At 37.4% G+C, this 17,733-nt stretch overlaps 1 protein-coding gene across 7 annotated transcripts in view; it reads right to left on the bottom strand.

The window, feature by feature from the left end:
* The window catches only part of Ppp1r9a (protein phosphatase 1 regulatory subunit 9A), a 336,716-nt gene that overhangs the window by 104,636 nt on the left and 214,347 nt on the right, over window positions 1–17,733 (bottom strand). For all 7 annotated transcript variants that reach the window (XM_045159908.1, XM_045159910.1, XM_045159909.1 and 4 more), the window contains exon 5: window positions 4,579–4,683. In XM_045159908.1, the coding sequence (XP_045015843.1) occupies window positions 4,579–4,683 (105 nt within the window). The remainder of the gene's footprint in view (window positions 1–4,578; window positions 4,684–17,733) is intronic.

The raw sequence follows: 17,733 nt of genomic DNA, 5'->3' as shown, positions 1-17,733 counted from the left end.
GTGGTAAATCTTGAATTAATTTTTATATATCTGTTAGACAAAGGTTAAGGGTTTCTTGTTTTTTCTTTAAATCAGGCTATCCAATCCCAAAATACCATTTGTTAAGAACAGTAGAATTGCATCCACTGATATCCTTTTTACCTTTGTGAAAATAATATCTCCAAATTTATGGAGGTCTCTACTGAAACTATTCTATTGCTTTAATCTATGTTACTGTCCTCCTGCCTGACACATACCACCTTGATGAGGGTAATTTTCACTCGTGAAAATCCTCCAATTTAGATGCTTTTAGAGAACAATCATTTCTGTAATAATCTGCTACATATGTATAATATACAGGTTAACTTAAGAAAGTTGAAATCTTAACAATATTTCATATTGGAATGCATGAACATGATCTAATTCTTGACTCTCTTAAGTTGTCTTCTCTCAGCTGTTTATCTATTTGTACATGCTAGGTAAACACTCTTACCACTGTCTCTTTATAAAAAGAAAAGTCTTAAGAAGATTGAATTAGAAAGGTACTCCCTCTATGGGAAACTTGGCTAATGTCATATTTAAGGTGAAATATCAAATACCTTCCATTGCTACTATCAGAAACACTGCAAATATATCCACCTTCACCATTTATATTCCATGACTGTACTTAAAATAACAAAACAGGGGTGGGGGCATAGCTCAGGAATCACTAATTGAGGTCCAAAAAGAGACTTGATACTATGAAGACAAGACCATGAAAGAATCATTAGATGAATGCTATATGGAAAACTGGTAATGTAGCAGAGACTTTCTTAAGTGTTTTGATTAAATCAACATGACATAAGAAATCATTGAATGAACCGGGAATGGTTGCGCATGCCTTTAATCCCAGCACTCAGGAGGCAGAGGTAGGAGGATTGCGGTGAGTTCGAGGCCAGCCTGAGACTCCATAGTGAATTCCAGGTCAGTCTGGGCTAGAGTGAGACCATACCTCGAAAAACTAAAAAAAGAAAGAAAGAAATCATTGAGTGAAGAGATTTACCAGCAGATATTTAATAAAGAAAGACTGGCCTTTCCCAATCTGTAAATATATCACATGGAAGGCACTGCAGTAAGTTCTGAAATAAGTCTGAATGCTCATGAACCAGAACGCCTTGGTGTAAGAGCAGGAGAAGACATGGATACACCAGCTCGGAGGCCTTGTGCTCATTCTCTCTGGACTTTATGTTCTTCTTGGGGCCTTAGCACTGGAGATGCCTAGCCATGCTAGATGTTTTGTCAGCTAGCTAAGAATAGCTAGCATAGTCAACACATAAAGTTAACCATAACCCTCACTAGATTTAGGCACAAGTTTAGAAACCCAATTGTTACAATAAAACAATTTTGGCAGGCTGGTATATCTTTTCCTGCAACTACTCACTGGAGCATGTCTGATGCATCATTTCCTCTTTGTTGCCATATTTCATGACTTTCCCCAAGGATTTGTCACTCCAGACAATTCTGTAGCTGGGCAACTGGCCAATCTAGATTGGCACTCAGTTAACACATGCTTTACAATAGACACTATATTATTATTGCTATTGTCTTCTGACTATAGATCAATACTGTTTAGTATTTCTTTCTAGTGTATTTCAATGTTTAATGAGGAAAACGTAAGAAAATTTTGAGTCATTGAGAGCACTACCATCTTTATAGTGTCGACAGACTATGACCTGATGTAACAGAGCTCACAAGTCAGGGAGAAGCGTTCTTTTTCAGATCCTATGTTATGTAAAAGAAAAAAAATCAGTTCATTAGAATCAGTAGACTTATCCACCTATCTTCACAATTCATATTTCTATGAGAATTTACTAAAAGCTTTTTTTTTTCTTAGAGATCCTTAACATTCATATTATGTTTGGCTGCTCATGTTTAGTTATAGAAAAATGAATCTTAAACTCAAAGCTATAAAATTGTTTAAAGAAAAAGCAGTTTGAAAAAGATAAAAAGTAGTTTACCTATGGAAGGAAAGGATTCAATAAATACTAACAGATTAATTTAGACAAACAAAATCATCTTCCATTTACTTTTTGGATAGAGAATTTAGCCTTGTCAGTTGAAGGTAATGTCTTAAATTTATATAACTAATTGAATTTATTTACACCTCTGTGAATAAGAATAAAATGTGTTCTGAATTACAATGTAGCAAATTGCTATGGGTGTATGATGAAGTAAGCCAGCTTCTTCTTCCATGATGAAGCTTCCCCTGGACTCTGTAAGATCCCCTTATTCTCATTAGCTGTTTCTGGTTGGATGTTTGTCTTAGCAACATGACAGTGACTGTAACACACCTCAAGGACAAAGAGTGATGTGAATGAGTGCCAATAAAGATATCCTCATAGAAGAGGAGGCTAGGGAAAGCTTCTGGAGGGCAAAGGAACTAAGATGTGTTTAAGATACATTGATTATGCATAGAAGACAGTAAATTAAATAGAAAACAATGACAGAAAAGATAATGCCTACTGTATGACCATTCAAGAGCAAGGATTACAAATAGCAAAGAAACAAGATCAAGTGATGACAGCATTCAACAGCAGGCCCAAAAGCTTCTATGTGGAAGAGAATGCTGTTGGAGGTACTCAGAAAGGAGATGATTGTGATGGAGGCAGAATTATTTCCATGCCTCTAGATTAGTTCTTCTACAACTAGATATAAACCAAAACTCAACTCCTTTTTTTACACTAACCCTTCATATTTTACAATATTTCAATTGTATCCCTCCACTGGAGACAATGATAAGAACAGAGTGAGAAGGGCCAAACATGAAATCAGGGGATGGAGTCAATAAGACATCTGCCATCTCTCCAAGCCTTGAAATGATATCACAAAATTATGTGACAGCAGTTAGAAAGGAAACAAAATAAAAGTATGATTTAATGTCACTACAAACTCTAGCTGAGATACATTCTTACAATGTGAATATGACCCTTATTCAGTTTTTGAATGTCCTTCATTTCTAGTAGGCAGCTTTAAAACAAGTCCCAGCTGCCTGGGAAGGGCTGTGTGAATAGCACAGTTGACCCGCAGAGCAGAGCAGAGGCGCATGTTTTCCTACTTACTTTCATATTATGTTATCTGCATTTGTGATGATTGTGAGTCACACAAAATCACTTCAAGTTAAGTATATAACTTGCTTAAGGCACACTTTTGAAAATATTCCTGTAGCAATGAATGGTGCGTTTCCTCTGAAGAAAACTAAAGTTTAAACTCATGCTTGTGCAACATACAAGGCGCTGCAAGGCAATCTCATGCAACCACTGCTGTTTCCAGAATACATCACTGCAGTGACATCAAAACATTTTCAAAATTACACTTACTCAATAATGTCTCAGTATGTTCCTTCCTAGGGCTTTGTAAAATTATAAGACATATGAAATGCTTTTTGTGTATATATGTGTTTTTTTTTTTTAAGTTTTTTGAGGTAGGGACCCACTCTAGCCCAGGCTGACCTAGAATTCACTCTGTAGTCTCAGGCTAGCCCTGAATTCACAGCGGTCCTCCTACCTCTGCCTCCCAAGTGCTGGGATTAAAGACCTGTGCCACCACACTCAGCCCTGTGTGTATTTTTTAAAGGTAGCCTTTGACCAAACAAAACTGATTTCAAATTTTGACCATAGTTGGCTCATTCATTTTCCAAGTTCTGGTTTTCACAACTTCAGGACTGGATATAAATTTTCATGCCTCAAAGAATGCACTCTTTGGCCTATTCAGCTGGAAAAGTTAAAATTCTTTCAAGATTGGTCCTCTCTATTTCTTTAAAATAATAAATAAAAATTTAAATATTCTTGGCATCAAACCATCCAGCACACTTGTCTAAATAATTAGTGTTACTGATATGTATGCAATCATTTCCACCTGCACTGCTGACAAGTGTGCAATAATTTTCACTTGTATTGCTGCAAGTGTGCAATCATTTTCACTTGTATTGCTGACAAGTGTGCAATCATTTTCACTTGCATTGCTGAAAAGTGTGCAATCATTTTTGCTTACATTGCTGGTATGTGTGCAACCATTTCCTGCTTGCATTGCTGACATGTGTATAATCATTGCTACTTGCATTGGTGACAAGTGTGCAATCACTTCTGCTTGCATTGCTGGTATGTGTGCAACCATTTCTGCTTGCATTGAAGACAACTGTGTAATCACTTCTGCTTGCATTGCTGGTATGTGTGCAACCATTTGTGCTTGCATTGCTGACAAGTGTGCAATCATTTCCTGCTTGCATTGCTGGTATGTGTGCAACCATTTGTGCTTACATTGCTGGTATGTGCGCAATCATTCCTGCTTGCATTACTCTAAAACTGTTTTTGTTAAAAGGACTTGAAACTAAATTAATATTTATTTAAGTTAGAACTACAAATTCTATTTTCTTGGCAATTACTGTGTTAGTAATAAGGCACACTAACATAGCTCAGAGGCTGAACATATTGACTCATACTGATTTTAGAATTCAGATAATCTGCACTGTAATTACATATGTTTATATGTAAAAGGAGGGGAAATTGAAATCCAGCAAAGCACAATGTAATCAAGTTGTTCATTTCAAAGCTACATATTTACCTGACATTGCCCTTGGTGTTTCGGAGAACTGTTGCAGCAAAGTTCTGGGTGACACCTACCAAGCTGATCCCATCCACTTCCACAATCTGGTCATTGACTTGTATTCTTCATAAAGAGGAAAAAATACCAACAATTAATTTATCTGATAATACAATGTCTTTTGCAATATACATGTTGACAAAATACTTGATTTTAAGACATGCTTATTGACTCCAAACTTATCTTTCATATACGATACATTCTAGTCAAATACTTACTGTCTTGAAAAACCTATGGAAAAGTCAGAAGTAACACCAAGTGGGGCTCATTTGGCACACATCCATATTGTTATCCCCAAAACTGAAAAATGAAAATGTAGGACATATTCATTATCTGTCCTGAATTAACTAAAGATAACAGATACTGTTGAAATTCCCTTTGACCTCAAACCTAGTCCTTCATTGCTGCTCTTTTTCCTGAGGGAAGGCATCAGGAGCTACAGAGAATGCTGTGCTCAGATGTGCACCATGTGTACGTTTATGTACACAAGGATGTGTGCCTCAGCATTTAGCTATACTTCCTTGGTTGGGGGGGGGGTGTGCATGTGAAAATACATGGAGTGTAAGCATGTGTGCAGATATGTGGAGACCAGAAATCGACATCAGTTATTTTCCTCTAACATTCCTCCACTTTATTTTATGAGAATGAGTCTCTTACCTGAATGCAGAGCTCACCTATTCAGCTAATCTAGCTACTCAGCTGGCCCTGGGGATCCACCTATGTCTACCTCCCCACACCTGGGATGACAGGTGTGTGCCATTACACTTACCATTTTATGCAGATGCTCGTGATTCAAACTCAGCAGCACTTTGCCTACTGAGTCATGTTCCCAACTCCTATTATATTTTTGAGATACATATCATATTAATATTGTTTAGTGGAAATGCTTTTAAATATATATAAACATATATATATGTATATAAATATACATATGTTTATATATATATATATATATATGTATGCACATACAAATGTATGACATTTTTATTCCTCATACTGACATATTGCAGATAAAGGAAAACATAAAGGGAAATTAGGAGTTAGGTAATGTTCACTCTTGTACCTAATAACCAATTTTACCCACTCAGCACTCTGCATTATTGTGATCATGTTTTTCTTATAAAATGCAATATAGAAAAGGTGTGCCCTCTTTGTTACTTTTCTCTAATTTTATTCCTTGCACTGCTTCCACAGTGGTAAGTACCATACAATTTTTGTGTTTACCTAGCCTTTCTAATGATTTTTTAAAATTTAAATAAAACAGGTAATTGAATAAGCATAACACATATACTTATGTGTTTTCAAAAATTATGAAGTATATCTCTCCTCTTACAACTGCATTTTCTTAACTCAACATTAAATTCTGACTTTAGCAGCTACAACTGTAGGTCTAGACAATTCATTTTAATAACTATACAACATCCTCTTTTACAATACAACATCCTCTTTTACAAGTATGTGTATCTATCTATCCATATATACACATATTTAAAACAGATAGACATATGTCACTTTCAAATTTATCTATCATAAACCCAGCTGATGTAGCCAATTGCATACATGCCTTTAGACACACATATGTGAGCTTTTCCAATTTCTGATTCAAAGAGTTTAAGTAATTTCAACCTTATTAGAAATTAAATGTCTACAGCTGAGGATTTGAATCCCTGGCATGTTCAAATTCTTTACATAATGTCAGTCATGCACCTGATGTGTATTAACCACTTGTGCAGACAAACTATATTTTTCTGAAATTATTTTTTATCCTGCCTCTAAATATCAAGCTCTTTAGAATGAGGGAGTACAGAAGGAAAGTGAAGAGAGAGAAAGGAAAAGAGGGCTCCTGTGGCTGGACACTACGGCCTCACCCATCCTAGCCAAGCGCTCCTACCACGCAACTACATACATGGCTCAAATATCTAGCTAACTAAATGCTCCTTGAACAATAGGTATTATCCCTCTTGTTTCCTATTTGATTGGGGGAGGTAACATCTTTGACTCATTTATTTTATATTTATGCCATCCCTTCTTATTGTTTGTATATTTGCTGTATCTGAATATCGTACCATGAAGGAGTCACTGAGATGGCCAAGAGGACTTAGAAGCCAAGCAAACCAACACTGTAGACCTACTACCGACTTCAGAGTGGTTCCCTCAGAGCAACAGGACTCTGCAATCACTCACGTATGCTAGGGTAGCAGACAGCCTCAGGTTGCTGGGATGAACTTCCAGACCAGACACAGTTGTGGGAGGAAGAGATTAATTGAAGCTTACAGATAGAGGGGGAGTTCCATAATGGTAGAAGAAGATGGTAATAAAACTGTAGGGAAACTCTGTTCTTATCTAAAACTTTTATTTTTACACTGATCAAGGAAATGACAAACTCATTGTAGTACGTAAAATAAATGTCCAAGTTCTGATGAGATATAGAGTCCTTTCAAACTCCTTATTAAGAGAACACAAAGGCTGGAGATGTAGCTAGGCAGAGTGTTTGATTAAGGACATGAACTTCAACCCCCAGCATCCCTACCACCACCAATAGAAACAAAACAACCACAAAATTCTTCCAGTTCCATTGTTATTTTAATGGAGAAGTAATTCTACTTTTTATTAAATTAATACTTGACAATAAAGAATGTTTACACTTATTATTTTCACAACTGAGTCAATTTTGTAAAAAAAAAATGTAACCAATTTTGTGTTTACTGTTTGGTGGCAAGGAGAAGAAAAATCACTTCTTAGACCATTCTTCACACTGCCATGCACATTCAGGTTTCAGAGCTTATTGTTCTTTCATCTTCTAAACATTACACTTTACAACAAATTTACTGTCATTTTTCTTATAACTTTTATTTGTGTGTGTGTGTGTGTGTGTGTGTGTGTGTGTGTATGAATGAGGTTATTACCCTTTCTTCTATCTTTCCCAAGTTCATATGCTTCACATTTGTAGGGCAGCTTTGTGCTCACAATGAATCTTGAGCAGAAAGCAAAGGAAGCACCCATGCACAGTCTCCCTAACCAACATCATATAGCATAGGCCATGTATCTAAACACCCACAGACACATCATTTCCATCCAGTGTCCAGAGTGGATAGACAAGAGTCACCTTTTAGTGCTGTGTAGGATATGGATTTTTAAGTCTGTATCGTGGCACATCATGGAGACAGGTTCCACTGCCCTAAAAGTCTTCTGTGCTCTGAGAGTCTCCCTTGTCCCCATTTTCTCCTGACAATTCATTATCTTTTTATTGTCTCCATGGTGCTGCGTTCTCCAGAAGTCACATCACAGGTGTCACTTCAGGTGGCTGTGCTTCACTTAGCTTTACATGCATACTGGGGAATCAAACCTGAGCCCTGAGGCTTTGGAATTCAGTTTTAAGTCTAAAATCTTGCTGATAAAGGAAACCAGTAGGAAGGACAGAATGACTATGTATCTGCTTGGGGATCAGAGAGACAGCACAGAAGAAAAGCAGTAGTATTCACTGATGATTCTCCATGTAAAATCTCTTCATGATCTAACAACTGTTTTTCTTCAGCACTAAATAATCTGTACCAGAGTTTATTTATCCATTCTCTCACTGAAGGATTTTTTTTTTTTTCATTTCTTATGTTTGCGTTTTCAACCAGCATTGAACACTCTTGTTGATCTGCATTCTTGCTAACACATGGTGGAGTTAATGGTTTATATTTTGTTAGTCTACCAGGTGTGAAGTGTTATGTTTTCACTGTGTTACTCTATAAGTCCCTAATAACATAGGACTTTGAACATTCTTCCATATGCTTACTTGCTATAGCAGACAGCTTCAGGTTCGCTGAGATGAACTTCCAAACCAGGCACAGTTAAGGAGGAAGGGAATTATTGAAACTTACAGATCCAGGGGAAGTTCCATAATGACAAAAAAAAGCTGGTCTGCTTTCACAGGACCAAACCCAGAGTAAGAGAAGCACAAACCTAAAGCCACACAACACAGCATACTTAAGGAACTCCAGCTTTTGTTCATTTTCTTAACATTTTTTCACAGTTATTAATTTTTAAAAAAGTTTAGCTTATCAGTTCTCCCTTCTTGGATTATGCTTTTGTATCTAAAAAAGTCACTGCCACACCCCAGCTTGATGAAACCGTCTGAGGTAATCAATGTGGAGCTCTGTACTTCTGAATGTTACATGTAGCTCTGTGATCCACTTTCAACTAATTCTTGTGAAGAGTGTGAAGGTTCTGTCAGGATGGGGGTGGGGATGATGGTGACTGCATGGACACTCATTTGTATTAGTACTATTTACTCCAAGAAGTGACTTTGCTCCATTGTACTGCCTCTGATATCCTGTCAAAGATCAATAGGGCTGGAGATGTCTCAGTGGTTAAGGCTCTTACCTGCAAAGCCTAATGACCCAGGTTTGATTCTCCATTACCCAAATAAAGCCAAATGCACAAGGTAGCACATACATCTAGAGTTTGTTTGCAGCACCTGGAGTCCTTGGTGCCCATTCTTATTCTGTCCTCTTCTCTCTCTCTCTCTCTCTCTGCTTGTAAATAATGAAACAAAAAATATTTATAAAAAATCAGCATATTGATTTAGGTTGATTTCTAGCCTCTACTCTGTTTTGCTGATGTGTTTGTTCTGTTTGTCAATATACATTGTCTTGATTCCTGTAGCCTTCAAGTGTGTCTTGAAGTCAGATAATGACATTCTCCTTCTGTGTTAGTATCTTTCATTATTAAGTAGACTATTTTGGACTGTCTTTCTTCCCATAGAAACTTTACCATCAGTACATTAGTATATACAAACTTGCTGTAATTTTCGTAGAAAGTTCATTGACTACATAAGTTGTTGAGAACTCACATCTTGACAGTATTGAATTTTCCTACTCATGAACATATACTATTCTCCATTAAATAGTTCTTCTATAATATCTTTTTTCTTTGCTATCTTTAATCAGATGATAATTCAGGTGCTTTCATTCACTTCTGTTGGCTATTATTTTCTAAATTTAATTTTGCATGAAACCTTAAGTTTCTCAAACCAAGAATTACTGTACAAAGTAAATCACCTGTTGAGATTGGGAAGGTCTGCTTGGTGGGCTGTTTGCAATGATCAGCAAAGAACAACAACAAAATTTCTATAGCAGTGCTGGCACCATAACTGACATAGGACATGGCCTAACACTGTGGTTTTAGTAATTATAAGTTTGACTGAGACATGCATTGAGGTTAAGGAAATAAACTGGCACAAAGTATAAAATCATCCTCCTGACTGAAGTGGAGAACTAAACAGGTACTTCCAATAACATTGATCTTCCATTAGCAAAACTTTGGGGGGACAGTTAAAGGTGCTTGCTTATAAAGCCTGCTGTCCCAGGTTCTGTTCCCTAGTACCCATGAAAAGCCAGATGTACAACATGGCAAATTCATCTGGAGTCTGTCTGTAACAGCAAGAGGTCAGGGGCACCCATATACATATATACATTCTCTCTCTCTCTCTCTGTCTCTGTCTCTCTTTTTGGGTTATGACTGACAACAAAATAAGAAAGAACTGTACATTGTTATTCAGAAGAGTTATACAAAATGATACCCTTAAAAACAGTGTAGGACTGCTCCACTCTTGAGAGTCAGTCCTGGTGGCTCCTGCCCCCCCACCCAAATAAAAACTGCTATATTTGTCTCAGAGTGGTGTCTGTGGTCCTTGGCCACTTCTGAACCTTAAATCTGGTGCTCATGTCTCAGAGGAGGCTCCCAGTTGTCCCCTTGGGTGTCCAAACCTCCTTTTTCCCTGGCTGAACCACCGAGCTGCCATTGACCCTATGAAGGCCTCAGACCATCTCTGCGTGATACAGGCTTTCACACCCACCACAATTCGGCCTCACTGTTCTTTTCTCCAGCGCCCCCACCTCCCTTCTCAGTAAGTGTCCCTCTCAGGATGGCCTACTCTTGGGGTCCACCCCTCCTCATGGAAGCCGTGCAAGCATGCCAGGCTACACCCCTTGGCCTCTAGCCCCAACCCCAGGTCTTCAGAAAGATGCATTCTCGACACCTTGGGTCTCTCTCTGGTCTACCACACACTAAGGGGCACCTTTTGGTTTGGTTGCACCATCTCGGGACACCCCCTCTCCCTTCCTCCCTCTCCATCTCCCTCTCTCCCTCTCACCTTCCACTGCCAGCCCCTTTAATCTTCCACAGCCAGCAGCTTTCTCCATAGGGAGCACAGGTGCCCTCCTTGCCCACTAGCAGGTTAAAAAGCCAACAGCTGCAACCAGTATGGCCTCTGCCCATAGGGGAGGTGCAGGCCCCATTCACCCTAATGTGTCAGGGGGTCATATTGGTGTTCTACATAAATGCAGATTAAGCTCTGGTTTATTTTTCTCTCACCCTTGTTTTGCTCTTTCCCTGTCTCCTTAAGAAGTTAAAGCCTCTATAACTCTTATATGACATCTTATCTTTCTCTGCAACTCTGCTTGGCCACATCCATAAGATGGACAATGGGTCCAAATGGCCTGAAAATGATGCTTTTGATTTCCAAATTCTCACTGATTTAAAAAACTTCTGCCAATGTACAGACAAATGGTCTGAAAACCCCGATTTTTCACTCTGTATGCAAGACCTTCTCTCTGCTCTACCTGCCATTCTTATGAGGCCCTTGTAGCCAGGGTCTTAGGAATACGCTCTCACTCAACGCCGCCCCTACACTCATCCTCACCCTCTGCTTGTGACCCGGACACCATAGAGGACCTCAACCCAACACTCCTCCAGCGGCTCCTCCAGCTCCCTCAGCTTCTTCTGACACCCTGCCTGGTAACAAGGTTTGATTTTAATCTCTGGGGTTGTAAATAGAATAGAAATTTAAAATGGGAATGCACAACTTCTGAATAAATGAATGACTATATGAAGGGAAATGGTTGTCTAGAATCTATATGAAAAGTGCTGCACTTGAAATGAATGGCTGTGTGTGAATATGTACGTGGCTAACAGCCCTAAGGCAGCAGAATGATTTGTTCTGAGCAGTGCCATTTCATCGTAGGGATGTTTTCCACCAAGCTCACTGTATGAGACGGTATAGCCAATTTTTACTGTTGAGTGTCCCCCACAAGGAACACTAAAAGTAATTAAGATCATAGAAAACGTGCAAGATTCTTCTACTCTTAAAATGTAAAATGGCAGGATCGGAAAGCAGCCTATAGCCCTGCAGGAAGCCCAAAACTCTCCCTGGAATTTAGAAAGAAAAAAAAAGGGGGGCTTTTTCTTAGCTTCCCTGCCTTGCAGAGTCAGGGGGCTGCAAGCATAGAGAATCTCAGGGTCCTGGCCCCAACATGATGATGAATAAATGCCAAATCGCTATGGGGACTTCTTATAAGAAATCTGTAACTGTTTTACGTTTACTTTATCTTCCTATGCTTTTTATGGAACTACTAACAGACAACAGCCTCAAGATTTATGTTTAAATGTAAAAGTACTCAATACTAAATTTGTAAAATAAATTCTAAAATATCTAATGTTTAAATCTGATTTTATATTTTTAAAAATGTGTTTCAGAAAAATTATAAGAAACAAAGTTCCAAAATCTATGTTTATTCTGGGAAAATAGCATTAGTCAAATCTGATCTACTCTTTCCTCAAAAAAGTTATTTCAAAAGGCCTTTTGAAGGCTGTAGAGATGGCTTAGCAGTTAAGCACTTGCTTGTGAAGCCTAAGGACCCCAGTTCGAGGCTCGATTCCCCAGGACCCACGTTAGCCAGATGTACAAAGGGGCACACACATCTGGAGTTCGTTTACAGTGGCTAGAGGCCCTGGCGCAACCAGTCTCTCTTTCTCTCTCTGCCTCTTTCTCTTTGTTGCTCTCAAATAAATAAATAAAATAAACAAAAATATTTTAAAAAAACAAAAGGCCTTTTGAAGGGACAAATGGTCATATTAAAAGTGTTATAGTAAAAAAAAATAAGTTTTGTTGGTAGTTATGAGATGAACTGACTGAAAAAGATAAAGTGGAGAGAAAACTGTAAAATTCACTCATTAATATTCTGTCCTAAGATTATTATATCTAAAATCCTGAAAAAGAAACCTACTTATTTCATGGTGAACAGTAAGAAAAATTCTAAACACAGTTATGTTGTGATTTAAGATGTAATTCCTCCAATAATCAGTCTTAATACTTTAGATTTAACTTTTGTTATTACTGAACAAGTTTACTAAAGTACTAGAGACAGAATTATAGAGCTGGTGTTTATTTGCAAAGCCAGATGCACGTCGTGGAGCACACATTTGGAAACTGTCTGCAGTGACAAGTGGCCCTGGCATGCCCACGCCCTCTTTTTCCAACAGACTTGTCTCATTTTTTATTAGATCATGACAGTTTAATACAGTTCCTCTATTCTTTGGGTATGTTAAATATAACTAAAGTAATTTCAAAAAATGATTTATAGATTAATGGGCATCTTATTTAGCTTTTATGAGTGCTAAATCTTCTAAAAAGATGTGTACATATAAAGATCCCAATTCTGCCAGGCATGGTGGCACACACCTTTAATCCCAGCACTCAGGAGGCAGAGGTAGGAGGATTGCCATGAGTTCAAGGCCACCCTGAGACTCCACAGTGAATTCCAGGTCAGCCTGAGGTACAGTGAGACCCTACCTTGAAAAACCAAAATAAATAAATAAATAAATTAAAAAAGATCCCAAATCTTGTTAAGGTTAAAAATTATCTAATTTTTCACGTCTTCATATTTAAGCCAAAAAATTTACTGCATAATATAGATTTCTTGTTTTATTTTAAATTCTGTTAGCAGATTTTTTGTTCATAGTTTACTCTCTGTAGCCTCATGACCTTAAATATGTAAACTCTACTTTTTATTAATATCAGACTTTTGCAGATATCAAAATATTATAATTTGTTTTATACATAATCCATGAGGTTTAGCTATCAATAATCATGTATCATCATGGTTCTTATATGCTGGTTTTGCTAGATGATAATCACTGAGTTTAAGTCTTATAAAAAGTGACTTATTGTGATTTTATTCTCAGAAAATCTGAAAAATCTCCTCATGTCTTAAAAATATCCACTGTATACAAACAATGTTAATTTAGTTTGTCTAAGCCTCATGTAACAGTCATAAATATTTCGTTAGTTGCTTAATGGTAAAAAGTACTTATTTAAGAAATTACTTTATTTTTGTCATACTGTCTCTAATGTAACTGAACAATGACCAAGTTTTATTTTATTCTTGAGCTATGTATAATCAGTCTCAGTCAAGGTTTCACTTAATTAATTGTCTCATTTCTGATATCTTAAGTTCATTGCTTATAGAGATATTGATACTTAAAACATGTTTCCTGTCCTAGAAAAATGATCTTAATTTCTTTTCTACTTCCAGTTTTGGGTGTAATTGGTGCTTTCATTGGTATACAGATTAACCAAAGTGATAGAGAGACCTGGCCATGAGATGTGACACAGAAGATAAATGCTAAAGGGCCAGCTGGAATGATGTTCCAAAGAGAGAATGAGACAGTATGTGTCTAATACATGCAATAATACAAGAAAATTAGGCAGTTCAACATCTAAAATAAAGGATAGAGTCCTCATAAGAATGTCCAGACAAACTTTTAAAAAATAGAGAAACAGTAAAAATGAATTCACTGTCTTTTATGCTAAATATGAGGTAAGCATCACATACTCAAATGAACAATTGACTTGGCTTTGGCATGTTTGAACTGAGCCATTATTCATGGTCCCATCACTACTGTTCTGGTTTTGGGTCACTGTCACCTTCATAAGACTTTCTTGAATAGAGCTCTACAACAGGGAGTGCAAATCTGTTACATGGCCCCTACATAGGGCTTGGGCTGGTCATGTGCCCAGCATGTATATTTTGCACACAGGTTATTGCCCAACATGTATATACTGCACAATTTATAAGAAAAATGTATGTATATATAAAAGAACAAAAGAGAGCAGACAGTATAGACATAGGGTTTGGGAGGGTTCAATATTTACTAAGAACCTCAAACATGGATTCTGATTTTGTTAAGCACAGTGTGTTCACTGACAAAATCTGCTTATAGCTTAAAAACCAAAGGGGAGCCAGGTGTTGTGGTGCATGCCCTTATCCCAGCACTCAGGAGGCAGAGGTAGGAGGATCCTGTGAGTTCAAGACTACCCTGAGACTACATAGTGAATTCCAGGTCAGCCTGAACTAGAGGAAGACCCTGCCTTGAAAAACCAAAAACAAAAACAAAGGGGTGGGATGGGGTAATTCATCAGCAGAACTTCACTAGTGCTCAACAGACAGCAGAAGGATGAGAATTTTGCTTTTTGTTTATTTTACAAAGTTTTGTCCATGTGCATGTTTAGTCTTTATAACTTTAAAACAGCATTATTGCATCTACTAATATGACATCTGATAACATTTTTATAGTGACCAAGGGAATGGCCTTCAATGCTTTCTTTCAAACTAAATCACCATAGTCAGTGCTTTGTATGAAACATGGATGTGTGTCTAACAATGAAATCACTAGGATAAAGCTTCTGGATTCAAGGATCTATAACCTATACCCAAGGCCAAAAGGACATTTTCTCAAAAATATAAGGGCCACAAGAAAAGTAATACACATGCTTTGGTATGTCTATATTTCAACAGAAATTTTTACAATGTCTATTTTATATAATAAACTTAAATAAGCAGAAAACCAGTAATTATAGTATACTGTAATTCCCTTTATGTGTCTGTGTAAACATACTTACACGTAGGTACACACACGTGTCTCAAAACAGAAAAAAGTCTACAAAAAGTACTTTAAGGATGAAAACAAAAGCTATCCACATAGAAAGTATTTATCACCAGCAATTCAGATGATAAAGTATTAAAAGGAAGTCTGCTGGGGAGAAGGAGCATGGCATGAGATGAAAATATGCATCTTCCCGAAGGAAGAAAGAACAACAGAAAGGCTCAATAGCGTCAGGATGTAAAGCACAGACGTTCAGCTGAACTGCTATCTGCATTCATAGACCAACGACTGCAGGAAAAGGAGGGATTCCATGATCAATATGCTGATCCTACATAATTCACCTAGCCTGCCTCAATACATAGCACAGAGGAAACAGGAAAGCTCAATTCTGTTGGAATATTTACATAAAAAAGATAGCTTTAAAATTTTTGTTTCACTTCAGAAGTGTTAATTTCACCAGTACTTGAGAGGCTAAGGAAGAAGAATTACTTCCAGGTTGAAGTTAGTCTGAACTACAAAAGCCTGCTACAGAGTAAGATCCTGTCTTAAAACAAACAAGCTACACATACACACACACGTAATATATTTGGGTGAATATATAAACAATATGAATATATCATTTATATAGTAAAGGAAAGAAATTTAAATCTGATGAACTATTAAAACAAGAAAAAAATCCATTAAACTTTTTTTTTTTCAAAAAAAAAGGAAGGGAAGAGGGGGAGTTCATGTAATTGATCCTTGAGGGCATTTCAGATTATCTTTACAGAGGTAGACTCTGGAATGGTGATGAACACAAACCTGAGGAAGTAACAATGTCCAAAAGAGGGAAGAGAGGCCAACAGGTCAGGAATCCAAGCCGGGACCCATGGCTAAAGCAGGAGATGCACATGGGCTCTCCTCCTGCCACACTCTCCTTACTCCTACAAGCCTCATGGTCAAGATCATCGCATCCATCATGTTGTTAAGGGAGAGAACAGTGCCTGATGCCTACTATATTTGAATCTTTTGCCTTGTGAGAGGGTTACTGTTGGATGCAACCTCATAGTCACACTGGTCATCTTGGCTATAATTAAAAGCATAGAAAAGAAGAACAATGACTCCTAGGAATAAAACTAAGCTGGTAGCTCTCTGCATCCCAGATTTTAAAGATTCACCAGTTCTTGAGATAATTTGGAGTCTCCAAGCTGTCCCAGAGTAGCAGAGGAAGCAGCGTGCCTTGTCTGGAAGAAGCACCTGGTGAAGTAGACTAGTAAACACACCAGGAAGGCCAGCCGCTCTGGCATTAGGATTGCAATAGGAGGAATGTGCAGCCCAGTGCTTTCAGCCTCGTTCTGATACTGCTGGGAGTCCTTAGTTACTGACCTAAACCAGAATCAATGGTTACATATTTAAAGGGAAATATGTTAGACTATTTGAGGGTTTATTTAATATCATTGGACAACTTATTGATATGATGTTGCTGGGGATGAAAAAATCAACAACTATCTCATAAGGCTTTTGTCAACAAAGAACCAGCAATGAATGTCAGGGAGGCAAGATAAGATACAATTATCTATCATCTATCTTTCCCAGTATGCTGGACAGCAAAGGTTCCTATGGGTGTGAAAATATACACCAAACAGTAATACCCAAACTTCTCAAGAAAAGATCCTCATATCAGTATAATGAAACCATGCATGACAAAAATAAACATGTTAATATAAACCAAACTTCATTTTTTAAACAAGTGAGGAAAATATAAATAGATCTGTATTTGGACAAACAAAAACCAGGTTAAGTGTTGAATGCAAATTTTTCTACATTTGTATTTCAATTTGTATTTTTACTTGGGTTGGTAACCTAAAAGACATGGTTTACAATTTGGCATTACTTGAATACAAACTATAAGAATTATTTTCTGTCACCTTGAAATGCCCCTTATAATTTTTATCAAAATTAATAAGGAATGAGGTAGATTTTACAAAAAATGTTAACTCACTTGGACAAAAATTCCAAATTAATACTGGAAATAAGACTACTACTGCTGAGTGTGGTGGTGCGCTCCTTTAATCCCAGCACTTGGGAGGCAGAGGTAGGAGAATCACCATGAGTTCGAGGCCACCCTGAGACTCCATAGTGAATTCCAGGTCAGCCTGGGCTACAGTGAGAACCTACCTTGAAAAACAAAAACAAACAAACAAAGACTACTACTATTTAAGTTACTGGAGGGGCAAATAAATGATTTCTTTATTTATAACAAAAAGAAAGACAATATATCAAAACAAAAGGTATCAATATTCTATTTTAAGTCTGACACACATGTGACCAGCTGAATTACTCATAAAATTCACTTCATATTTTCTCTGTGGAAAGTATCACAGTGCTTGTTATGAGAGCACAACCATGAGTAAAGACTATCAT

This window comes from Jaculus jaculus, chromosome 10, assembly GCF_020740685.1.
Source record: "Jaculus jaculus isolate mJacJac1 chromosome 10, mJacJac1.mat.Y.cur, whole genome shotgun sequence".
NCBI lineage: Eukaryota > Metazoa > Chordata > Mammalia > Rodentia > Dipodidae > Jaculus > Jaculus jaculus.
Note: the sequence above shows the minus strand (reverse complement) of the source record. Positions and strands in the feature narration are given on the sequence as shown.